General features: G+C 39.0%; 1 protein-coding gene across 5 annotated transcripts in view; it reads right to left on the bottom strand.

Moving 5' to 3' along the window:
• Window positions 1-25,874, bottom strand: part of TBC1D19 (TBC1 domain family member 19) — a 73,605-nt gene extending 47,731 nt beyond the window's left edge. The window contains exons 1-11 of one of the 5 annotated variants that reach the window (XM_034411305.2): window positions 25,650-25,874; window positions 20,387-20,459; window positions 19,554-19,599; window positions 17,543-17,618; window positions 10,919-10,993; window positions 10,741-10,804; window positions 7,369-7,415; window positions 6,880-6,990; window positions 3,547-3,619; window positions 1,018-1,056; window positions 47-159 (exon numbers count right to left, since the gene is read on the bottom strand). In XM_034411305.2, the coding sequence (XP_034267196.2) occupies window positions 47-159; window positions 1,018-1,056; window positions 3,547-3,619; window positions 6,880-6,990; window positions 7,369-7,415; window positions 10,741-10,804; window positions 10,919-10,993; window positions 17,543-17,618; window positions 19,554-19,599; window positions 20,387-20,459; window positions 25,650-25,751 (819 nt within the window). In that variant the 5' untranslated portion in view covers window positions 25,752-25,874. The remainder of the gene's footprint in view (window positions 1-46; window positions 160-1,017; window positions 1,057-3,546; window positions 3,620-6,879; window positions 6,991-7,368; window positions 7,416-10,740; window positions 10,805-10,918; window positions 10,994-17,542; window positions 17,619-19,553; window positions 19,600-20,386; window positions 20,460-25,649) is intronic. The other 4 variants (XM_087875340.1, XM_087875339.1, XM_034411306.2 and 1 more) reach the window with 4 other exon arrangements.
• Between the last annotated feature and the right edge of the window lie 622 nt (window positions 25,875-26,496).

The raw sequence follows: 26,496 nt of genomic DNA, 5'->3' as shown, positions 1-26,496 counted from the left end.
AATAGCAAACAGACATCTGTCTTTCCAATCTACTTTTCAGGCTTACCTCTGGTTGGGTTGAAATATTCAGAATCAGTGCCCACAGCTCTGCTCTTAATGAATTTGGGGAGCCTTGTCGCACGTACTGTTGGGCAGCTGCGCTGTCCTGCTCCATAAGAACTACGAGAAATGTATATAAAATATAATTAGGCAAAATACCTAAAGCTTCACAGTATTAAAGCAAACCTAAGAGGTAGCTTAAAGCGAACCTAAGAGGAACGACCTCCGATCGTTCAGCTTGGAGGCTAAAGACGCAGCATGGCCTTCTCCAATTCGAAGAGACACTTGTTCAGCAGACTGAGGCAAAAAGGCAGTCCAGGAACCAGCGAAATCTGGGAGCTGGGTAGGGGACAGAATGTATCTGTCCTCAGTGTGGAAGGGATGGCCACTCTCGAATCGGCCATTTTAGTCACCCTAGATGCTGTTTTAAGACCTCTTTCCAGAGCACGATACCATAATTTTTTGAGACTGAAGGATACCAATGCAAAAGAGGTAGCTAATATCAATTACAGGACCGTAATTGGACCTTAATTGAGACACAAATTTTTGTCGCTAAGCAAAAGAGTTACTAAGTAAAAATTGCCCCATTTTATTACCTTTCTTGCCACCATTCTTAAGTGAATCACTACTGTTGTTAAATTAGTAGATTAGTAAGGTTGTTAAGAGAAAGAACTCCCCACCTCTCGTCTCCCAATTGGTGTATAACTGCAGCGTAAACCTAAACTTGCTTATTTAGAAGTCTTTAGATTAGATTAGATTAGATTAGATTAGATTAGATTAGATTAGATTAGATTAGATTAGATTAGATTTATTGCACTTCTATACCGCCCTTCTCCCAAAGGACCCAGATAACCGGCTTATCTATAGGGCAGTGTGATTACAACTCCTTATATAATTTAAAATAGAAACAATAGCAATTTTATGTTTTTTAAAAAAAACCAAACAGTATATTAAAAATGATTACTGTATCCAACTTACCTTTTTGACCGAGGCGTACGTGCTCATTTTCATAAAGCTCTAAAATGTTAATAAGAATAAAACAAAACTATTAGTTCTAGGAGAATACTTGAGTTTATATATCAGGATTACTTATTTGAAAGTAATGTTTCAGGCATGTACAAAGATTCAAACGAACACGCATAATCACGTGCGTGCAAATATTTCTCAGAGATTTTTGGGTTTTTTTTATAGAAAATAGCAGTCCTATATTAATTGTGTTTTTTAAAAAAATCTCTAGTCAATTTATACACTGAAATGTGAAAGAAAAAGGTGTAATTTCTGTTTAATAGAATAAAAATGTGCCATTTTACAGTAATAATTAAGAAGCCCCTATAGGCCAAAAGTTATGATATTTTAATTTTGTTGATTATGTTAACAAAGTTGGTCTGAAAAGCAACCTTTCTAATTGTATTGTCAGCAAGGAGCCCTTCCTATAAAATGCACAAAACAGGGAACACTGTAAACCTATACATTGTCAGTCAAAAGCCTAATTCTCAATAATTGGAATTCTTTCCAAATAAGTGTTGCCTTAAATCAGTCATCCTTACTTGGCATTAAATCCAATTAAATAGGATTTACCTCTGAATAAAGCGTTGCAGGCTTACTCATAAGATAAACATTAGGCAATAAAAGGATATTATCAGACATTAGTTAACTATAACATAAGCTCTCATTAAAATCCGCCTTTAATCAGTTGAAAGATAAGTGAGATGATACATCAACTCACTTGGTACATCAACACGAGTCCAAAATATCTGAACGATTAAAGCCAACGATTAAACACAATAACTGTGTTTGTTTCTAAAACAACACAAGAGTTATTTCTTCTTGCTATTATCAAGTATCCTACTATTTTCCACAGTATTTTTTTAAACAATAATTAAGAGACATTTCAGTAGAGTGCTATCTCTTGCACAAGAACCCAACTCGCCAAGTAAAACCATATTCAATCTTTTATGTTTATGCAGCATGCCTTTATTCGCATGTTACCCAAGCTCTTAATGCACTATAGTTTCATATTTATTATTTTATATTTATCATTTTATTGGGTTGTTGTCCAGAGTCACTTTCTGTGAGATGGGCAGGCATATAAATTTGATAAGATAGACCCATTAGTTATGATAAGAAAACAGGAAAATAATACTATAGTGCAGTGTTGGTGAACCTTTTTGGCACCGAGTGGCAAAATGAGAATGTGTGCGCGTGTGTGAGGGAGCACCGGAAACCGGAACAGCGGCTCCCCGGCGTGTTTCCGGCACTCTCACACGTGCGCTCCAGGCAGCTGCTCTTCCGGTTTCCGACATTATCACGCACATGAAGACCAGCTGGAAGAGCAACAGGCAATGGCTGGCATGCCCAGAGAGATGGCTCTGTGTACCACTACCGGCGTGCCATAGGTTCGCCATCACTGCTATAATGAATCAATTGTTGTGAAGATCATCAAGGACTGTGTTATGCGTTAAGAGTTTCTAGGCATCTGTCAAAACATGGACAAGAAGTCCATGGGGATTCTCAATCATCCAGATCATGGTTCTCCCAAAGGTGCTTTTTCAAAAGGCAACTGGCTTGAAGAGCCTTGGTGGAGCAGCGGACTAAAGCGCTGTTAAATAGCACTTAGCTGCCTGCAATTACTGCAAGTTCAAATCTCACCAGGCTCAAGGTTGACTCAGCCTTCCATCCTTTGGAGGTAGGTGAAATGAGGACTTGGATTGTGGGGGCAATAAGCTGACTTTGTATAAAAAAGAACACCACTTGGGGGGGGGGGCAAAAGCCCTACTAAGCAGGTATATACAAAAGTATGAAGGCTATTGCTTAACGCATTGTAAGCCGCCCCGAGTCTCCAGAGAAGGGCGGCATATAAATTGAACCAATAACATAAATAAAATAAACTGGACTTTCTGATTTTTTTTTTCTTTGAAAATGTTTCGCTTCTCATTCAAGAATCTCCTTCAAACTGAAAAGTTGAGAAGCCAAATGTCTTCAAAGAAAAACCAGGAAGTCCAGTTGCTTCTCAAAAAAGCACCATTTGGGACGTGAAAGGTTTTTAAAGAAAAAAGAAAAAGAAAGACCTGTTGCCTTTTGAAAAGCATTTTTGGGACAAGAACCGAACCGAATTCGGGAATGATGGCCAGGTAACCAGAGCCTAGTAGTAGTTCCAGATTTACTGGAAATACCACCACCACGAAAAAGAGGAAAGTATACTATGTTTGAAAACTATTCTATTACGGCCTGCTATTATAAATTAGGACCAACAAAGCATGGTATAAATAAATATATACTGTATAACGTTTGAAGAAAGGAATTTAAACAATGTTTAAAATGTGCTAATTTCTAGCAAAAAAGAACCTAGCAAAATTCACTTATTTATGCCTGGTTACTCATCCCCATTATAAATAACGACCAAAAAAAAAAAGAAATCCTAACTGGATCTGTTCTTTTTATAAATATACCTTACAAGAATCCATTTCAGAAGCAAAAACTGTATTTACTGGAAATGAAACAACCCACCTGAAGGCACATGTGCAGAATCATCAATATCCATCTGACCAGTGTTCAGGTCTAATTCGCTAAAATAATCCTTCTTGAGGGGGGGGAAAAAAATAAAGACTTTTTCCAAGAGGACAAGATGTGCCATATGTTGAAATCGACATTAAATATCAATATATTGCTTTAATTGGCAAGCTGTAAACACGAAGCTTAGGGCTCATGGGACCCACACTATGTAATAGTAAATTCCGTCCCTCAGAAGACCAAAATCCCAGCATTTTAGTTAAAAACTCAATATAGATGGTCCTTGACTTACAACAGTTCATTTAGTGACCATTCAGAGTTACAATAGCACTAAAAAAAAATGACACATGATCGTTTTTCACACTTACGACCGTTGCATCGTCACAGTCACGTGATCAAAATTCAGACGCTTGGGCAACTAAATATTCCATATTTATGACGGAATATCCTGGGGTCACGGGATCCCCTTTTGTGACCTTCTAACGAGCAAAGTCAAGGGGAAGCCAGATTCACTTAACAACCAGGTTACTAACTTAACAACTGCAGTGATTCACTTAAGAACAAGAGTGGCAAGGAAGGTCGTAAAATGGGGCAAAGGTCACTTAACAAATGTCTCACTTAGCCACAGAAATTTTGGGCTTAATTGTGGTCGTAAGTCGAGGGCCACCTGTACAGGAAGCTGATGCTGGGCTGCAATATAGCAGTGTTGGCGAACCTTTTCGGCACCGAATGCCGAAATGGGAGCGCGTGCAACAGGAAGAGCGTGAAACAGGAAGAACGTGAAACAGGAAGAGCGTGAAACAGGAAGAGCGTGAAACAGGAAGAGCGTGAAACAGGAAGAACGTGAAACAGAAAGAGCAGCTGCCCAGTGCGTATGTGCGCACCGGGAAAATGATCTTCCAGTTTCCGGCATGCGCATGCACACCGGCTACCTGGTCTTCTGGTTTCTGGCGAGCATGCATGCGCGAAGACTAGGTGGCCAGTGCGCATACGCCCATTGGAAATCAGAGAGTAGCCATGCAGTGCGCATGCATGTGCCGGAAAGATGATGTTCCGGTTTCCGGTGCGCACATGTGCACTGGCCACCTGGTCTTCCAGTTTCTGGCGTGCATGTACCCCGAAACAGCAGCTGGCCAGTGTGCATGCATGTGCTGGAAACTGGAAGATTATCTTCCCGGCTTGCGCATGTGTACCGGATGGCTGCTCTTTCCTGTGCTCCTGAGCGCGTGAAGACCACCGGAACCCAGAAGAGCAATGGGCGATGGCTCACGTGCCCGGAGAGATGGCTCTGCGTCAGGAGTGGGTTCTAATTTTTTTTACTACCGGTTCTGTGGGCGTGGCTTATTTTGTGGGTGTGGCTTGGAGGTCATGTGACTAGGTGGGCGTGGCTAGCTGGTCAGAGTCATTTCTGGAAGGTCCTCGCTCTTACGACCAGTCCTCGCACTTACGACCCGACTCATTTGTTTGCTTTTAACACTGATCAGCTGTAGGACGGCCCTTTGAAGCCCCGCGGCAAGAGTTTAAACAGTTTTTTTCCCTCTAGTCATCAGCTGGGACTCAGGAGGCAGCAATAGATCGGGGGTGGGACCAAATAAAAGGTAAGAATAACGTGGGAGGGCGGGGGGTGGGAGGGTGGGGGGGGGAGAACCGGTTCGGTGACGTCATATCGTCACCGCTACCGGCTCGGCCGAACCGGACCGAACCGGGAGGAACCCACCACTGCTCTGCATGCCACTTCCGGCATGCATGCCGTAAATTCGCCATCACAGCAATATAGCAACAGCCAGCATATCCCTTAGTTACAGTTATAGGCTAGAATTTTCTTTAATGTCACTTGCGAAAAATAATCCTTTACAGCTAGGGATTTAAAATTCATGTATCAAGAATATTGAGCAATTCTCATACGCAGTATTTGAATCAGAATTACTATTCTTTATTGGCCAAGTGTGATTAGACACACAAGGAATTTGTCTCCGGTGCATAAGCTCTCATGAGTACATGCAACAATAGTGATAGATCATTTATCATAGTCGTTGTAAAAAAATACATTCATCGTAAAACATTAGCTAAAACACTTAGTGATAGTCATCGATGCTAAATAAGCAATCAACATAAATCACACTAGGATACTAAGTAAATAACATAAATCGTATGATACAAGCTGTAACAAAGTTATAGTCATGAGAAGATAAGGAGATAGTGAACAGGGAAGATGAGAATAATGATGGCAATACTGCCTATCTAGATAGTTGGACAATGTTGTGGGAATGAGTTGCTTAGCAGAGTGATGGCACGGGGGGGAAAAAAACTTTATAATTTTGATTCAAAGATAACCTTTGCCTCGTATGCAGGATATAAACCATGACTTTTTTTACATGAATCCAGGGGTGTCAAACTCGATTTCATTGAGGGCTCCATCAGGGTTGTGTTTGACCTCGGGGGAGCCGGGGGGTGGGGGGCATGGCCAGGATGGGTGTGGCCTGCCTGACGTCACTCGTATCGGGGGCGCCTGTGGCCTGAGGGTTCTGCCAGCAAAAACGGGCTCCTGCAACCCTCTGCCAGCAAAAAAAGGACACACACATACACACATAGTTCCATTTTCACTGGCAGAGGGCTGCAAAAGGCTGTCGCCGTCCTCCCGAGCTCAGTTTTTGCTGGCTGAGGCACCACGGACCAGATCTTTGCTATTTCCAGGGTGGCCCCCACGGGCCAGATCTAAGCACCCCGCAGGCTGGATCTGGCCCGCGGGCCTTGTGTTTGACACCCCTGAATTAATCCATTCATCCCAGCCCTGCCCCCCATTTTTTCATCCTCTGCAACAGGAGGCAAAAAATATTTCTTCCTGAAGAGTATAATTACCTCACCTCACCCTTTGTATCGTATTCGTTTTCTAATAGTCTAAAGGTTTTCTGCATCTTGGACACCGCTAATTAGAATAGAATAGAATAGAATAGAATAGAATAGAATAGAATAGAATAGAATAGAATAGAATAGAATAGAATAGAATAGAATAGAATAGAATAGAATAGAATAGAATAGGATTTTTGATTGGCCAAGTGTGATTGGACACACAAGGAATTTGTCTTGGTGCATACGCTCTCAGTGTACATAAAATAAAATTTCATCAAGAATCATAAGATACAACACTTAATGATAGTCATAGGGTACAAATAAGCAATCAGGAACCATTTTTTAAAAATACATATAAAACAAGTTATTTTTTATACCTATCGATTCAGGAGTTAAATCCACCGAGTTCAATGCACAGGCCTATAGTGTTAAATTAAATGGTTATTCTCTATTTTTAAAGAAGCTATAATGGATGCTTACCAGTTCAGGTATATCTTTCACATTGAGTGGGACCTGAATTAGTCCCAAGTGATTTCTAAAATTAGACACCTCGCTGGTGTCGTAATTTGGATTGCGCAGGTTCATCAGCACCTTTAACAAGAAGACCAGAAGTGACTATGCATGTCCAAGAACTAAAGTCAAACGGAAGGCCAGAATCATTTAACAACCGTGTTACTAATTTAATAAATGCAGCGTTTCACTTAACAATCGTGGCAAGAAAGGTCGTAAAATGGGGCAAAACTCACTTAACTGTCTTGCTTAGCAACAGAAATTTGGGGCTCAAATGCGGTCATTAAGTCGAGGATTATCTATAGATGATCCCCTCTCATTAAAGCTCATTTGTGAATCGAATGACTCAAAAGTTCCTTTTTCAGGAACGACAAGATTTGAGTGGATAAAAAAAATGCATATCCAAAACTAAAACCCGATTCTTTTTTTTTTTTTTTTTTTTTTTTTGCAAAAACTTACCTCAAGAAAATCTTTAGGTGCATAAACTGGCCTGAAGAGACTCAGATCTGAAATATAAAGTTATTCAACCCTAAATATTTTGAGGCTGTTTGGACTATACATTTCAGTAATAATAATTATCAAATTTTATCATTTCAGCCTCATTCTAAACATCTGTTCAAAACAACACCCAGGATTATTTCCGGAGTAGTAAATCTCATGCACAGTAATTGAAAGCCTTGGTAGTACAGTGGTCTAAGGCACCCTGTTATTAAGCTGGTTATTAAGACCAGCTGCCTGCAATTACTGCAGGTTCGAATCTCGCCAAGGCTCAAGGTTGACTCAGCCTTCCATCCTTTCTAAGAGGCCTGCTCTGCCCCATTTTTGGCTGAACGGCCTCCTACAAGCCCATTTTCGGCGGAGTGCTGCTGGAGGCCAGGGAGGCCGAAAACGAGGCGCGGGGAGGCCTCGCAGGGCCTCCGTGTGGCTTGTTTTTGCTGGCAGAGTGCTGCTGGAGGCCGGGAGGCTGAAAACAGATCGCACGGGGCCTCTGCACAGCCTGTTTTTGGCCAGCAGAAGCCCCACCGGCCAGTCCTTTGATATTTCCAGGCCAGCCCCATGAGCCAGATTTAAGCACCCTGCGGGCCAGATCTCGTTCGCGGGCCTTGAGTTTGATACCCCTATCCTACAGTTATATATCTTGTTTCCCCTAAACTAAGCCCTCCCCCGAAAATAAACCCTCCCTGAAAATATTTAAACGCATACGCAGCCGGTCCCCGCCATTTCCTCTGGTTTCCTCCATGCACTCCAAAATAATAAGACCTCCCCGAAAGTAAGGCCAAGTGCTTATTTTGAACCGAATGCCGAAATGGGAGCGCGCACGCATATACCGGAAACCGGAAGAGCAGCCGCCCAGTGCGCATACATGCGTTGGGATGATGATCTTCCAGTTTCCCGCATGTGCACCAGCCACTGGTCTTCCGGTTTCTGGTGCGCATGCGCCCCCAAAGAGCAGCTGGGGTTCAAAAGAATTTATGACAGGGTCTTATTTTCGGGGAAACACAGTAGTTCTTAGGGTTATTATAATTTTATGGCTGTTCCGAATCACAGAGAGTTGTTTTAAGATGGGTGGCCAGACCAATCTTTTAAATAAATAAATAAATAAACCCAGTGAAATGTTTTATGTGCATCAGTGAAGACTAGGGTGGATAAAAATCAATGATTTTTTTAAAAAATCAAAAAAATCAGATTTTTTTTATTTAAATCGGATTTTTTTGATTTAAATCGGATTTTTTTGATTTTTATCAAATTTATTTTAATAAAAACCTTTTGGGGTAAAAATCTATCGTAAGATAGTTTTCTATTTAAGATACATAAATAATTTAGTTCTGCAACACTGGGACTATCGGTGAGTCAACAGTGGGTCAAAGGAGTAGCAGAGATGACAGTTGCTCTTTAAAAATTATGATTTAAATCGAGTTGATTTAAATCAAGCCTTTTTACTAGTGATTTAAATCATGATTTAAATTGTGATTTAAATCAACTCGATTTAAATCCAATCCACCCTGGTGAAGACCAGCACCAAAACCCTCCTCCCTAAATACATCCCCAGGGATTTGAGACACAATCTAAGTTCTGTCAATTCAGCCACAAAACACTTTAGAAAGTCAAGTATCCAATCACCTAATTTGTTAACTCTGTATAGATGGGTTGTAACCTCATTTTTTTCCGGTTTTGTTTTTGTTGCCTGCGGTACCATAATGAGCAGTTTGTATTTTAAGGGACAGCCGATTCGTAAGGAAAATTGATAAGGGAATTTCCTCCGACAGCATCTTAACAGGAGATAGACAAGAAAAGCACAACTTAGGTTTCTGAAAAGCTTTTGCTACCTCCAACCCTTTGGGTAGGGATGTGTTTCCTGTCTCTCTTTTGCATAGTCTCTTCTTAAAGAAAGTTTGTGCATGTGCACCAGAGGTGGGTTTCAGCAGGTTCTGACCAGTTCTGGAGAACCGGTAGCGGAAATTTTGAGTAGTTCGGAGAACCGGTAAATACCACCTCTGACTGGCCCCACCCCCATCTATTCTCTGCCTCCTGAGTCCCAGCTGATCAGGAGGATTTAATTTAATTTAATTTAATTTAATTTAATTTAATTTAATTTAATTTAATTTAATTTAATTTAATTTAATTTAATTTAATTTAATTTAATTTAATTTAATTTAATTTAATTTAATTTAATTATTTAATTTAATTTAATTTAATTTAATTTAATTTAATTTAATTTAATAATTTAATTTAATTTAATTTAATTTAATTTAATTTAATTTAATTTAATTTATATGCCGCCCGTCTCCGAAGACTCAGGGCGGCTCACAATACATTTTAAAAAATCAATATAAAAAAACATTGAAAAATTAAAAACATTAAAAACATTAAAAACTCATTCACACCATTCATGGCCAGATCTCGCCAGGAAATGGGGATTTTGCAGTATCCTTCCCACGGAGTAGGGTAGGAATGGAGATTTTACAGTATCCTTCCCCTGGAGTGGGGTAGGAATGGAGATTTTACAGTATCCTTCCCACGGAGTAGGGTAGGAATGGAGATTTTACAGTATCCTTCCCCTGGAGTGGGGTAGGAATGGAGATTTTACAGTATCCTTCCACTGCCACGCCCACCAAGCCATGGGACGCCCACCAAGCCACACCCACAGAACCGGTAGTAAAAATTTTTGAAACCCATCACTGCCTCCAACCCTTTTCTTGGTAGGAATTACCAAATAGCAAAACCATCGGAGTTTTCTGCCGGATTCCTCTTCTCGTATTTATTTGCCAGTTCACGAACAGCTGCTGGCCCTTTCAAAGAAAGTCACTTGGCAACCAAAGGGTTCATTAAAGCTCAGACTCTTCACGGAGATTCATGCAAAGTTCTAATAATGATTGGGATACGAAGCCAACAGAATACTTTCTACTTTGAATCTGGATAATTTGGATTAACAGGTGTATTGTGTGAACCAAATATGGCAAAGGAAGGGAATCTTGACATATTACAGAATATGCTCATGTCAGGTGGCATTTCCATCAGAGGTGGCATTCAGCAGGTTCTGACCAGTTCTGGAGAACCGGTAGCGGAAATTTTGAGTCGTTCAGAGAACCGGCAAATACCACCTCTGACTGACCCCGCCCCCCTCTATTCCCTGCCTCCCAAGTCCCAGCTGATTGGGAGGGAATGGGGATTTTGCAGTATCCTTCCTTGCCATGCCCACCAAGCCATGCCCACCAAGCCATGCCATGCCCACCAAGCCACACCCACAGAACCGCTAGTAAAAAAATTTGAAACCCAGCATTGGTGTGCACATACGGAGTATGATTTTAATTTTCATAACGAAGGCAATACCTGGTTCATCCGTCCCCATTTCATTCCATTTATTCAACAGTTCTTTTTGCTCACTCAGCGGTCTCTGCAGGGCATAAAGAAACAGGATGCAATCAACTCTAATATTGACAGGCACCTAAATATACATGAGATTATGGATAAACTTTACGTTTACAGGAAAAGCAGCTAATGAAAGTACCTTCTGTGATAACGGAATACCAAGTTCTATACACATGCTGTTTAGGCTCTTCAAAATACGTTTTTCCCAGTTTGCCTGGAGAAGAAAACATCAATCAACAGAATCAGTTTACCATCCTCCTAATTATAATTTTTCAATGGGAAGGTATTGTCTCATTTTCTCTTTCCATTTAAGTTTTAAATACCGATATATATTATATATATATATATGTATATACATACATTTCCACCTATCTATATCTATATCTATATATATCTGTTGGAAAAAGCTGTTTTATATATTACATATATATATTTGTTGGAAAATAACAAATCCTGCTCAACAGAGTTTTGATTGGGAAAATGACCAGGCACACACACACACACATATCAGGATAGAGAGATAGATGATAGATAGATAAATAGATAGATAGATAGATAGATAGATAGATAGATAGATAGATAGATAGATAGATAGATAGATAGACAGACAGATAGACAGATAGATACCCTGTTTCCCCGAAAATAAGACATCCCCTGATAATAAGCCCAATTGGGCTTTTGAGCGCATGCGCTAAAATAAGCCTCCCCCCGAAAATAAGCCCTCCCCGGAAATATTTAAACATAGAGCTGGAAATCAGGTAAGATGGCAAGAGGAGCCCCATTTTGCTCCATGCACCCCAAAATAATAAGACCTTCCCGAAAATAAGGCCAAGTGCTTATTTCGGGGTTCATAAAAATATAAGACAGGAAAAAATATAAAAAGAAAGCAAGAATGGAAGATTAACCTTTCCTTTTGGCTTTGCAGTTGTTCTACTCATGGTTAAAAATGATTATGTTTTAGGTGTTATAACTACTGAGGGGGGAAAAGTATGAAGTTAAATATTGATTTTTAAATACGATGCATTAATGGTTGAATGTAAGATTAATCCTTTTTGGTTTTCTAGTTTATGTATTAATGGTTAATTATGTTGATGATTATCTTTTAAAATTTTAAAAGTTGGAGGGAGGAATAATGAAGGGGGAAAATTTAGAAACTTAAAAAATGTAGAAATTTAACTACTGAATATCTAAGGTTTATTTTTTGTTATGAGATTTCAAAATATCTGAACTTTGAGAAAAGTAGGAGGGGGAAAAATGTTTTTGCAAATGAATTGAATACCTTATTGATATATTAAGAGAATTTTTAAGGTTTGAATGCTTAATATTTGTTAATGGTTTTAAAACTCTTAGAATTATTGGATTATACGCTACTTTGAGTCTATAAAAAGGGAGGTTGATGAAATTGTAAAAGGGGAGTTAAGGGGTTTTGGGAGTTATTAAATCTTGCAGTTAGCTAGTTTATTTTAGCAAATGTTTGGTGAAACCTATGCCCTGTTTTTGTTCTGGGAAGTCGGGGGTGGGGGGTGGTGAGGAGGGGTTGAAGATTGAGTTTACCAAGGATTGATTTTTTTTTTCTTGATGATAGTTTGAATGATTGTTTACATTGTATATTTGTTTGATCAGAAAATAAAAACTTTTTTATTAAAAAAAATATATAAGACAGGGTCTTATTTTTGGGGAAACACGGTAGATAGATAGATAGATAGATAGATAGATAGATAGATAGATAGATAGATAGATAGATAGATAGATAGATAGATAGATAGATAGATAGATAGATAGATAGATAGACAAACAGACAGACAGACAGACAGACAGACAGACAGACAGACAGACAGATGATAGAGATAGACAGACTGATGTCTGTCTGTCTGTCTATCTATCTATCCATCTACTATCTATCATAGATAAAGAAATAGATTAGAGATAAAGAAATAGAGAAATGAATAGAGAGAGATGTGATAGATAGATAGATAGATAGATAGATAGATAGATAGATAGATAGATAGATCTATGTATCATCTATTATCTATCTTATCTATCTATCTATCTAGGTAGGTAGGTAGGTAGGTAGGTAGATAAGAAAGAAAGAAAGAAAGAAAGAAAGAAAGAAAGAAAGAAAGAAAGAAAGAAAGAAAGAAAGAAAGAAAGAGAGATCTATGTATCATCTATTATCTATCTTATCTAGATAGGTAGGTAGGTAGGTAGGTAGGATAGATAGATAGATAGATAGATAGATAGATAGATAGATAGATAGATAGATGATAGAGATAGACAGACAGATATGTCTGTCTGTCTATCTATCTATCTATCCATCCATCTACTATCTATCATAAATAGAGAAATAGGCAGATTAAAGATAAAGAAATAGAGAAATGAAGAAAGAGAGATGTGATAGATAGATAGATAGATAGATAGATAGATAGATAGATAGACAGACTGATAGAATAGGATAGATAGATAGATACTGTAGATAAATCTATGTATCATCTATTATCTATCATAGATAGATAGATAGATAGATAGATAGATAGATAGATAGATAGATAGATAGATAGATAGATAGAGATAGATAGATAGATAGATAGATAGATAGATAGATAGATAGATAGATAGATAGATAATCAATAGCTACATGTTTCTTCTCTGAAAGAAAACAGTTAGAAGATAGATAGGATAGAATAGAATTCTTTATTGGCCAAGTGTGATTGGACACACAAGGAATTTGTCTTCGGTGCATCAGCTCTCAGTGTACATACAAGCCACAATAATAAATCATGATTATAATCATCATAAAAATACATTTATCCTAAGTCATAAGATACAACACTTAGTGAGAGTCATAGGATACTAACTAAGCAATCAACATAAATCATACTAGGAAACTAAATAAAACAATATAAATCGTAAATAATGGAATAGTTTCCATTACTGTATTTGGGGGTGGGTGGGGGAAACAGCCCTATCTGTTTATCTTCCATTTGAGAATTACTTTTCCTGCAATTCCTCAGTTTTTAAAAAGAACAGTCTAGAGAACAATGTTACACCTATGTAATATATAACAATCTGACATGATTGTTTCAATGTATCATATGAAGCTCGGTAATAAAAATGGGGGAATGTAATGTAACTGTCACACATCAATTCATCAATTCATCTGAGGACAATTTATTACTCACCCCAGGTAACACTTTTTTACTTTTACTTTACTTTTGTTTGATTTATATACCGTCCTACTCCTGAAGGACTCAGGGCGGTGAACAGCCAACAATAAAATACATACATACAAAATTTAAAAAGCAGAAATAAAATCGAATTAAATAGTTTGGCCCAGACAGATTAAAACCCCAATCAATTTAAAACAAATTTAAACTTTGAGTATTAAAAATATTAAAAATATTAAAATTGTTTAAAAAGAGGGAGAAAGTTAGGCCAGGCCCGCCTGGTGAAATAAAAAGGTCTTTAGAGCGCAGCGGAAGGTGCGCAGATCCGGGATCCTCCGTATCTCCGGGGGGAGCTCGTTCCAGATAGTAGGGGCCCCCACAGAGAAGGCTCTCTTCCTGGGGACCGCCAGTCGACATTGTTTGGCCGACGGCACCCGGAGGAGCCCCTCTCTATGAGAGCGTACCGGCCGGTGGGAGGCTATTGGTGGTAGTAGGCGGTCCTGCAAGTACTGCGCACTGTGCATCTACATTTATGGATCACTGATTTATTTTTCTGCATCCAGCAAACTCGGGCAAAACCCCTTCCTTATACTTTTGGGGGGGGGAATTCAAATATGGCGTTTACAGAACTGCAATTAACCCAACTATTTAGAGAACAAAGTGATATATTTTATATGTTTAGTGCTTTAATATAATATAATATAGTATGGGTATGATACTATACCCATACAGGGGTGAAATCCAGCAGGTTCTGACAGGTTCTGGAGAACCGGTAGTGGAAATTTTGAGTAGTTCGGAAAACCAGCAAATACCACCTCTGGCTGGCCCCAGAGTGGGGTGGGAATGGAGATTTTGCAATATCCTTCCCCCAGGAGTGGGGTGGGAATGGAGATTTTGCAGTATCCTTCCCCTGGAGTGGGATGGGAATGGAGATTTTGCAGTATCCGTCCCCCAGGAGTAGGGAGGGAATGGAGATTTTACAGTATCCTTCCCTTGGAGTGGGGTGGGAATGGAGATTTTGCAGTATCCTTCCCCTGGAATGGTGTGGGAATGGAGATTTTGCAGTATCTTTCCCTGGAGTGGGGAAGGAATGGGGATTTGCAGTATCCTTTCCCTGGAGTGGGAAGGGAATGGGGATTTTGCAGTATCCTTCCCCTGGAGTGGGGTGGAAATGGAGATTTTGCAGATGCTTCCCCTGCCACACCCACCAAGCCACACCACGCCCACCAAGCGTACACAGAACAGGTAGTAAAAAAAATTGAATTTCACCACTGGTGGAGACTAATTTTTCATGTGTTCGCTGAATACGCTGACGCAGTGTTTGTTTGTTTGTTTCATTTTAACTGTCTACAAAAGAACAGAAACGTCTTAAGCTTCTTTTATTGCCAATCGTCTTCAAATATTTATGCTCAGACATACTGAATGGCCGATATTATCACATCTACTCTAGTAAGAGCTTAAGTGGAAAGTTTCAACTTGTCCAAATTGTCCTGTCTACGTAATGATATTAATTGATTAGCATTTTATGCACATCTTTTTCAAACTCCTGTAAACCGCTTTTCAACACTACCTTAATAATACATTCTTCACTCTCAGATGTGACTTATCACCATCGCCTTTTAACGACCCCATAATCCCTTGCGGGATGGAGTCTGGGCAACTGAATGGAGCGCTAGCAGAGTGTTTTAATGGCCAGATGCCTTTCCTGTCGCCAATGCGGAGTTTTGTTCAGCAGATATATTCTCAGTGTGCCCAGAGAGAGAAATATCTGCCTCTACCTAGGATTGAACTCACAGCCTCCTGATTGTGAGGCAAGAGCTTCACCTCTAGGCCACCGCACCACTCCCAGATGTGATTGTATGCTGCCATGATAAAAATATAAGGGGTAAATTTCTGTATAATGCCGTAGTATCTGACTGCTGACACTCAACTGAGCCTTTAATTCATTCAACTGAGCATTTAATTTAATGTAAGCCTTGGTTGGGTTAATTAGTAACACGAAAAAGGTTAAAGTCACAAGAATTCCAGCATTGATTTATTTCACAGATGTATATGGCTGCCCATCCCAAACAGATGACTCTGGGCAACTAACATTATTTTCAAATGGGATTCCTATATACAGGTAGTCCTCGACTTACAACAGTTCATTTAGTGACTGCTCAAAGTTACAAGGGCACTGCAAAAAGTGACTTACGACCGTTTTTTCACGCTTATGACCGCTGCAGCATCCCCATGGTCACGTGATCAAAATGCAGGCACTTGGCTATCGATTCATATTTACGACGGTTGCAGTGCCCCAGGGTCATGTAATCACTATTGGACAAGCCAAGCCAACGGGGAAGCCCATTTCACTTAACAACCACGTGACTAACTAAACCACTACGGTGATTCACTTAACAACCATGCCAAGAAAGGTCGTAAAATGGGGCAAAATTCACTTGACAAATGTCTCATTTAACAACATAAATTTTGGGCTCAATTGTGGTCGTAAGTATAGGCAAGAAAGCACAGGTAGTATGCCACTTTTTTCAGTGTTATTGTAACTTTGAATGGTCACTAAATGAATTGTTTTAAGTCAAGGACTACCTGTAGTTCTTTTAAAAGGGGGAGGGGGGCTTGCTTATTTTGTGAAAGGTGCACAGTCTGCCTTTGTTGATTGTTTGGGAATGGCTACTACATATCTGATGGGTCTGAAAACCAGATTTTATATATAGCATGGCTGCTTGAGATTGGTGACACTCAATTCAGCACAAATGCTTTTATTATTTTATTTTATTTTATTTATTATTTTATTTTATTTTATTTTATTTTATTATTTATTTTATTTTATTTTATTTCATTTCATTATTTCATTTCATTTCATTTCATTATTTTATTATTTTATTTTATTTTATTTTATTTTATTATTTTATTTTATTTTATTTTATTTTATTTTTATTTTTATTTTATTTTATTTCATTATTTCATTTCATTTCATTTCATCATTTCATTTCATTTCATTTTATTTTATTTTATTTATTCATTCTGTTTGTCGCTTATCTGCTCAGAAGCGACTCTGGCCAGCATACAGCTTTAAAAGCAATAAAACCATTAAAAAATAAGCATTTCTAAAAACGATGCAAATAGAGTTAAAATCCAGGTGACATTGCAATTAACAGATGTGGGGAGAGGGAGGTAGCAGGATGTAGGATTTTCTCTTAAAATTCACCTTTTCATTGTTCCTATCACCCATCTCCTCCCACTTATGACTGTATGACTGTAACCTTGTTGCTGGCATCCTTACGATTTATAACGACTGTTTCCTAATATGATTCGATTGCTTATTTGTACCCTATGACTATCATTAAGTGTTGTGTCTTATGATTCTTGATGAACGTATCTTTTCTTTTATGTACACTGAGAGCATATGCACCAAAGACAAATTCCTTGTGTGTCCAATCACACTTGACCAATAAAGAATTCTATTCTAGTCAATTCTATCAACCACATCCAGTGTGATACTCCCCCATTGAGGACCCAAGCCAACTGGCAGAGTCAGGTCAAATACTTAGCATATATCCATATTTGAGCATGTGCAGTAAAATTTAATCACACCAAACCTGAGCTTTTCTCATGTAAGCCAAAGGTTCCTTGATGTGTTCAGGAGGCACTGATGGAGAACAAGGTAAAGGAAACCTAAAAGGAAAAAAAAATAGGTATGATTTTAGTGCCAGTACTATTTAAACCCACTTTTCTAAATAAATCTTTAGAAATCATAATTTTCTTAGAGATACTAAATTTTCAGGCATAATATACAGCACTAGCACTTATATACCGCTTTACAGTGCTTTATAAGCAGTTTACAATCAGCCTATTGCCGCCAACAATTTGGTTCTTCATCTTACCGACCTCAGAAGGATGAAAGGCTGAGTCAACCTTGAGCCGGTTAAGAATCGAACTGCTGGCAGTCGGCAGAATTAGCCTGCAATACTCATTCTAGCCACTGCGCCACCACGGTTCTCAATACATGGGGTTATAGTCAATCTATGGCCTTGTGAAATATTGCTAGAGGCACTTATGTTTCACCTGGTGGCAATAAGGCAGGGTAAAATTGAAGAGTAATATTGAGGACTGATAATCGCTTCGAAGACTTAACATCGGATAATTCATTCTTTGTTCCCTGCTAACTTCCCACAAGCAAGGCCAAAGGGGAAGGCTGCAAGAAGTCAGAAATCACAGCCATATTAAGTCCTCGCTTAATGACCCAAATGAACCTGTTAGGAGGTACTAATAGGTTCAACCCAGAATGAGTTGCATTAGAAACAAATGCCATACAGGTAGTCCTTGATATACGACCAGTTGGTTAATGATCATTCAAAGTTACAATGGCACTGACAAAAGTAACTTATGGTCAGTTTTCACACTTATGACCATTGCAGCATCCCCATGGTCACATGATCAAGATTTGGACTCTTGGCAACTGGCATGCACTTATGACAGTTGCACTGTCCTGGGTCATGTGATTGCCATCTGTAACCTTCCCAGCTGGCTTCCGACAAACAAAATCAATGGGGAAGCCATTGATTCATTTAACAACTGCATGATTCATTTAGCAACTGCAGTGATTTGCTTAATAACCGTGGCATAAAAGGTCATAAAGTGGGGCACAGCTCACTTAAACAATGGGAATTTGGGGCTCAACTGTGGTTGTTAAGTCGAGGACTACATGTACACATTAAGTCAGGGTTTCCCGAGCTGTGAAATAGTATTTCTCACTTGGAGAATGATCTGTCCCCGTCCACACACACACACAAACACAGCCAGCCGAGGGTTAAGAAAGTTCTTGGCACGCACACAGGTCGTTATCTCAAACTTGGCAACAATATAAGCACTGTCTGCCAAGAGCTTTTACTGTAACAGATAACATAAAATTACATACGCATTGCAAATAGTCCAGCAAAACAAAATCCCTTTCGGCAGCTTCAGACGTTGTTCAAGTGACTAGCCAAAGTTCGTTTTTGTTCGTCACGGAGTTTTACCAGCCACCACCCTCTCTTATATAGTCTCTGGGGTGTGGTCCAGTGACTCAGTTCTAATCCCTAGCACGCCTCCTTAACTGCTGCAACCATTTATCACGCCTTCGTTGGCGTGCATCCAGGAACGACGGCTCTCCTTCCTCGCTCTCATCAGAGACACCTGGCTCCTGGCTAATCTCCTCTCCCTCAGCCGGCACCTGAGACAGTGCCAGAGGGGAGGGGCCTGGAGAGGGAGGCCTGGCTGACTCGTCTTCCTCATGTTCGGAGCTTTCTTCCTCCGATGAGATAGGCTCAGAGGGCGGGGCCACAACAGAGAAGTGCAGACAGAATCCATGGGAGAAGTGGAGAACATTTTAGTTACACTTCGTTCCAATAAATCCATCTGTCCCACAGTTTTACTGAATTGTTTTTTATTGTTTTTTATGAATTGTTTTTTATTGTCTTCATTTTGGTGCTTGGGTTTGTAGGGAAGGTTGCAACAGTAAGATTACACTAAAGGAAATGTGATGGCCACATTGGACCTTTGAGTTAAGCAACACTGCATGCAAACATGAAGCAAAAGTTATACCAACACCGAGACAAAAACAAAACTCACATACTGATTTCTCTATAAACAGCATTGTGCAGCTTCTTTTCCCAACCTGGAAAAATAAGAGTTAAAAAAAAAAAAAGAACCTGAAGATTAGAAAAACTCATAATTGGGACGTTTAAAAACTTGAGAATAACGGGATGGGGTAGGAAAGAGAATTGTTTGGTATTAAAAGCACATGAAAGCACAGAACTTAATTCATCCATTCCTAATTGTGTTTAAAACAGGTGTGTCAAGGCCCGCGGAACGGATCCGGCCCGTGGGGTATTTAGATCTGCCCCACGGGGCTGCCATGGAAACAGTGAAGGACTGGCCCGCAGTGCCTTTGCTAGAAAAAACGTAGCTAGGGAGGGCCGCGTGCATTTTTGCTGGCAGAGGGTTGCCGAAGGTCTTTGTAGCCAAAAACGGAACTTGGGAGCCTGTTTTCGCTGGCAGAGCACTTGGGCCACCATAGCAGTAGAGTCCAAGCCAAAATTATTGTTGTTGTTCAGTTGCTAAGTTGCGTCCGACTTGCGCTGGCCCCATGGACCAAAGCACGCCAGGCTCCTTCGTCCTCTACTGTTTCCTGGAATTTGACCGAATCCGTGTGCATTGCGTGATGACAGTGATAAAAGCAAGGAAGAGATTTCAAAAAGGTTGCACAGAAGATTGGCGCAATAACAGCTTGGACCTCATGCTTGTCAGCGGAGAGTAAAGATACATCTTTATAAGCTGCTACAGTTAATGTATTTATTAGTCTGTTGAAAATTAACCTGAAGTAGATGGACCATATCTAATATCCAGCACTTAACTTACTCAAAGCAAAAATCTTAAAATGTAATGAATAAAAAAACACAAACCTGATGTCTTCAGAAATTCCTTAATATCTTCCTTTAGGGATTGTAGCTTAATCTCTGGATTGTGTAAACTGAGCTAACGAAGAAAGATAAACATGACAGAAGTGTCAGCGTTGTTTAAAAATCACAAGAGTCAATATTTAATTAGGAAAAGCCCAAAAATTTAAATTGAAAACCAAAACACTATTTTAAATTTTCTTGGGGTATATCAGGTGCACAAACTAACAAATTATGTTTTATGGATCACTCACTTTTGAAAGTTAGCTTGACAAATGCCAAATTGCTTGTCAGAAGGTCGTGAAAGCACATTGTCAGGTTTCGATGTCATCTCAAATAAATTGCACTCCCAAACAATTAATCTTTGCTGAAATATTCCATTTATTGAGTACGACAGATCTGGCCCCGACTTCGTCGTAGCCGATACTAACCCTCTGACCCCCAAACCCTTCCCTTTCCGTTCCCCAAGTCTCATCTTCTCATTGGCCATCTTCCAAGTCAGTCTCCCCAGCTTCTGACCTCACCCCACAGGAATGTTCCCCCCTCCCATCCCATCTCCTAGGGGATATTATCTACAGAGAAAATAAGTAGGTGAAAAGTCAAGCCTCGTCTTTTTATGGCAGCATCAGAATGCTGACACGCATCACATGACCCAGGGACACTGCAACCGTCATAAATATGAGTCAATTGCCAAGCGTCTGAATTTTGATCCCATGACCATGGGGAGACTGCAACAGTTGTAAGCGTGAAAAACAATCATAAGTCACTTTTTTCAGGGCCGCTGTAACTTTCAAACTGTCACTAAATGAATGGTTGTAAAACGAGGATTATCTGTACAAGGTGTGTGCGCATGTCAGTATTAACGGGCCAAAACAAGTATTCTGACTTTTATCAGAGGAGATTTGTGAAGGAAAAACAGAAGTGGACAAACAACATAGACATTACAAAAAAAAAATCTGGAGTTTCATCTTTCAGGGATGCAATTTCTCAACGTTAATTTCCTCGCTTCTAGAAGTTGGCTAAATTATGACCGAGTAAATTGTATGGATATTGTTACAAATCTACATTAGAAGTTATAAAACATTAACACATCAACTTTGATTTTCTGATGAAATTATGTATCTTATTTCAGATAACAATTCCGGAATAGAAGATAGAAGTGCATGGTGTACTTGGGGGAAATAAACAGCTTGTGGTTCAAATGAGGAAAAAAAAATCTAGTTTTTTAAAGAAAATCCTCAATTGTGATTATTCTCTATAATTTAATATACAAATTGTAGAAATACAATTTATGTCACAACACTAAGAAAATACTTCCTTGCCAGGTACTTCTTTTACATTTTTTTCTTTACACACACATAGACAGACAGACATAGATATGACAGACAGACAGACAGACAGACAGACACTATCTCTATATTTGTATGTATATAAATAAAGTTTGTATGTTTTTAGATCCTTGATGCTTTTTTAATGGTAAATAGTATTTCAATCCTTTTCATACCAAAAAATATACTGCAGCCTAAGTTCCTGTGTGTTTACTCAGAAAGTATTATTCCCATGCTAATTCTAGGATATATCTTATCATAATGCATCTTATAAAAATATGGACCTACACTAAGAAGCAGAGTTGGCTCAAACAAATCATGATTTGAACAAAACACTTTCTAAGGAAGTTGGTCTTTCCTGTGAAAAAGGAAAGACCCCTTACATCCATCTCTTCTAATTTTGATACCATCCTGAACCTTGCGTCTTATAGATAACCAGCTGGAAATAGTAAAGTAGAAGAAAAAGACAGAAGTATATTATCTTGAGAGTACCAACTATAGGTTTCCACAGGGTGGGCTGTTGGGGGTTCGCAAGGGTTCGGGAGAACCTCTAGTTAAGTTCTGTACAGTTTGGAGAACCCCAAATGCTACAACGGTTTAAATGTGAAAAATGGTCGTAAGTCACTTTTCTCAATGACATCGTAACTTGGAACAGTCACTAAATAAACTCTTGTAAGTTGAGGACTACCTGTACTGCAATGGATAAATTGGGAGGAAATGATATTATTGTTAACATTGACAAACTTATCACTGACAATCTTATGATTTCACAGAAAGCCTTGATCAAATGCTCTGGGCAGGAAGGCCACAAAAATAATGAATCATATCCTTCCTTCATGTAGGCTAGATAGTTAATTTTTAATGTTAATCACTGCAGGATCTAAACTGTTCCAAGTAAAGCTGCCTTTTGCAATTGACTGATGGTGATTATTGTAATGAATTTGGATGAAGAAAAGTAATTAAGAATGCATTGGGAGGAAATATTATTGCAATGAATTCAGAAGGAACAGATTATGAATACATTAGGAGGCAAAAGATATTTAGCAGTAGTATTTATTATTGCAATGAATTGAGAGGGAACATTATGAATGTTTTAGGATGAAAAAGATTATTATTATTCTCTTTTATTATTATTATTATTAACTTTTATTCATTAAACATGAAACTCAGTCAACTGAACATTAAAAAATGTATCACAAATATCATTGACTGGCTCTGATAGTTGATACGGGTTGCTGCCAGCATCCTAGGTATCAACCAAGTTGTTGTTGCTGTTGTTGCTGTTGTTGTTGTTGTTGTTATTATTTACTTTATTCATTAAACTTGGAACTCAATCAACAACATTCAAAAATGCATCACAAATACCACTGACTGGTGCTAATGGTTGATACGGGTTGCAGCCAGTGTCCTAGGTATCAACCAAGTATATTCTTTATTATCATTATCATTATTATTATTAACTTTTATTCACCAAACATGAAACTCAAGTCAATTGAACATTCAAAAATGCATCACAAACACCATTGACTGGTGCTAATGGTTGATATGGGTTGCTGCCAGCGTCCTAGGTATCAACCAAGTACCTTCTTAAGATGTACCATGTTCCAAGTAGCGCAGTTTTTTGCAGTTCCGCTGGTGTTATTGCAGGAAGCTGCAATTTGCTGATGTATTTTACAGAATTCTTCGACATGGTACCAAGTGCCCGATGACAATGGGTATCACTGTCACACGTTTCATCCATAATCGCATAGTTTTGATGGCCAGGTTGTGATATTTCATGATTTTTTCCAGTTCTTTTTCTTTGACTCTTTACTACTACTACTGCTATTACTATTATTATTACATACTTTGTTCATTAAACATGAAACTCAGTCAATTGCACATTCAAAAATGCATCACAAATACCATCGACTGGTGCTAATGGTTGATACGGGTTGCTGCCAGCGTCCTAGGTTATCAACCAAGTACCTTCTTAAGATGTACGATGTTCCAAGTAGCGCAGTTTTTTGCAGTTCCGCTGGTGTTATTGCAGGAACCTGCAATTTGCTGATGTATCTTATAAAATTCTTGGACATGGTACCAAGTGCCCCAATGACAATGGGTATCACTGTTACATGTTTCATCCGTAGCCGTGTAATAATAATAATAATAATAATAATAATAATAATAATAATAATAATAATAATAACAACAACAACAACAACAACAAACAACAACAACAACAGTATACACAGCAAACAAGATGACCATGCTAGATTTTGTATCCCAAATAGTGATTATTATTGGTTAATCTTTAGTGAGATTCACAGCGTTTGAGGCTGGTTAATAGCTCAGCAGCTCGAGTCCTAACCAAGGACCTAGGAACTGTTAAGGTACCGTCGGAGGATGTAAGCTGTTCTGAGTAAGGTGGTTTTTTGTAGAGTCAAAATGTTCAAGTCCGGTAAATTTAGAATTTCTAAATAGCGGGGTAGCCCTTTGGGTATTGCCCCAAGGGCTCCAATTACAATCGGGACAACACATGATTTCTTTTTCCACAGTCGCTCAACTTCAATTTGCAAGTCCCGGTACTTTGTGATTTTTTCTTGCTGCTTATCTTCAATCCGTGCATCACCAGGTATTGCAATGTCAATGAACCATATTTTTTTCTTTTCAACTATTGTTATGTCAGGTGTGTTGTGGACCAAGTGCCTGTCAGTCTGAATCCTAAAGTCCCACAAGATCTTGAGTTTCTCATTCTCTAAAACTTTCTCAACCTGATGTTCCCAGTGGTTTTTGCTGTACTCAAATCCAAACTTCTGGCACAATTTCCAGTGAATGATCTTAGCAACGTGGTCATGGCGTTGTAGGTAGTCAGTTTGTGAAATTTTGCTGCACCCACTGATCAGGTGGTCGACTGTCTCATCTTTCTCATTGCAGAGGCGGCATTTGCTGTTGGTGGTAACATGTTGAATTTTTGCCTTCATGCAGTTTGTGGCTAGGGCTTGTTCTTGAGCTGCCAAAATAAAGCTTTCTGTTTCTTTTTTCAGTACTCCTGATCTTAACCAGTTCCAAGCTAGTTTCTGATCAGCTTTGCCTTCAATACTTTTCAAGTATTGGCCATGCAGAGCTTTGCTTTTCCAATTTTCAGCTTGCTGCTCAATTACTTCTTTCTTATACTCTGCTTTTGTTTTAGTTGTCTTTAAAAGGCCTCCTTTATTTACTTCCTTAATCATTGGTTCTTCACTTTTCTGGATGTAATCATTCAAGCTGCGTTTTTCTTCTTCCACAGTCTGCTTTACTTGTTATTATTATTAACTTTAATTACTATTATTATTGGTTAATCTTTAGTTGAGATTCACAGCCTTTGAGGCTGGTTAATAGCTCAGCAGCTCGAGTCCTAACCAAGGACGTAGGAACTGTTAAGGTATCGTCGGAGGATGTAAGCTTTTACTATTTTTACTATTTTTACTATTTTTACTACTTTTACTATTATTATTATTATTATTATTATTATTATTATTGGAGATTCATGTTTAATGAATAAAAGATAATAATAATAATAATAATAATAATAATAATAATAATAATAATAATAATAATAATAATAATAATAATTGCAATGAATTAACAGGGAACAGATTATGAATGCTTTAAAACGAAAAAAAACGTACTTAGTGTTCTCATTATTACTGCAATGACTTGGGAGGGAATGACACTGCTGCCGTTATCATTATTTTTTGCAAGGCAGCGAGATTTTATAAAAGATGCTGCAATGGCATGCATGCACCGGCAGCAAATAAGGAAAAAATCTCCGTTCGTTATTCTGAAAGAGGGGAGCTGAGGAAGAGCGCAGAGCCGGGCAAGAAGCAAGGAAGGGAGGGAGGGAGGGAGGCGGGGCAGGGCAGGAAAAAGGCTGCGGCGGGGAGGAGGAGGAACCCAAAGCGCGGCTCAAGCCGCCTCACCCGAGCCTGTCGCTCCAGCTGGGCATGAAGTCCGGAGCCCTTCAGCTTCTCCACGATCTGGGCGATGGTCAGGGAGAGGCCGTCATCCGCGCCGGCTAGCATGGTGCCCTCGGACGAAAGAGGGCTCTTTGTTTTCGGCCGTTGCGGCACGGGGGACCGATTTCAGCGACGCTCCCGCCAGCCCAGCCCAGGCTCAAAACCTCAGCGAGTTGCCTCGGCCGTTGCCTGGCAACGGCGCGGGACGGGTGCAGCGGAGAGGAGTTCCCCAGGAAAAGCCGCCCGGGAAAGCCACGTTCCGCTCGCTTGCAGCGCTCTAACGAGCAAAGCGAAGCGAGGCTGGAATCCCCTTTGGAGAGAGAGAGAAAGAGGGGGAGAGAGAGAGAGAATGTGTTTTAAATCATTCCACGCAGACTCACAAACACGTTCTCGTCTCTCTTTAAAAAGAGTGCATATAAAATCAACCCCAAATAAAGGGCTTTGTAACTTGGCAAGATAGCCTTTTTGGAATATATTCAGAATAACAAAGTTTCTTTTTAGAATAGAAGATAATTCTTTATTGGCCAAGTGTGATTGGACACACAGGGAATTTGTCTTAGGTGTGCATGCTCTCAGTGTACATAAGGAGAATAAAATACATTCATCAAGAATAAGAAAGACACAACACTTAGTGACAGTCAAAGTTACTAATAAGCTATCAAATCGTTCTAGGAAACAAATAAAAACAATATAAATTGAAAGATACAAGTAACATGGTTATAGTAATAAGTGGTATTAATAATAATATTAATATAACAATATAATTTATATATATATAATAAATAATATAAAATAAATAAAAATAAATAAA

This window comes from Pantherophis guttatus, chromosome 8 (assembly GCF_059756535.1).
Source record: "Pantherophis guttatus breed Tessera chromosome 8, ASM5975653v1, whole genome shotgun sequence".
In the NCBI taxonomy this organism is placed as follows: domain Eukaryota; kingdom Metazoa; phylum Chordata; class Lepidosauria; order Squamata; family Colubridae; genus Pantherophis; species Pantherophis guttatus.
This window is presented reverse-complemented; position numbering and strand designations above follow the sequence as displayed.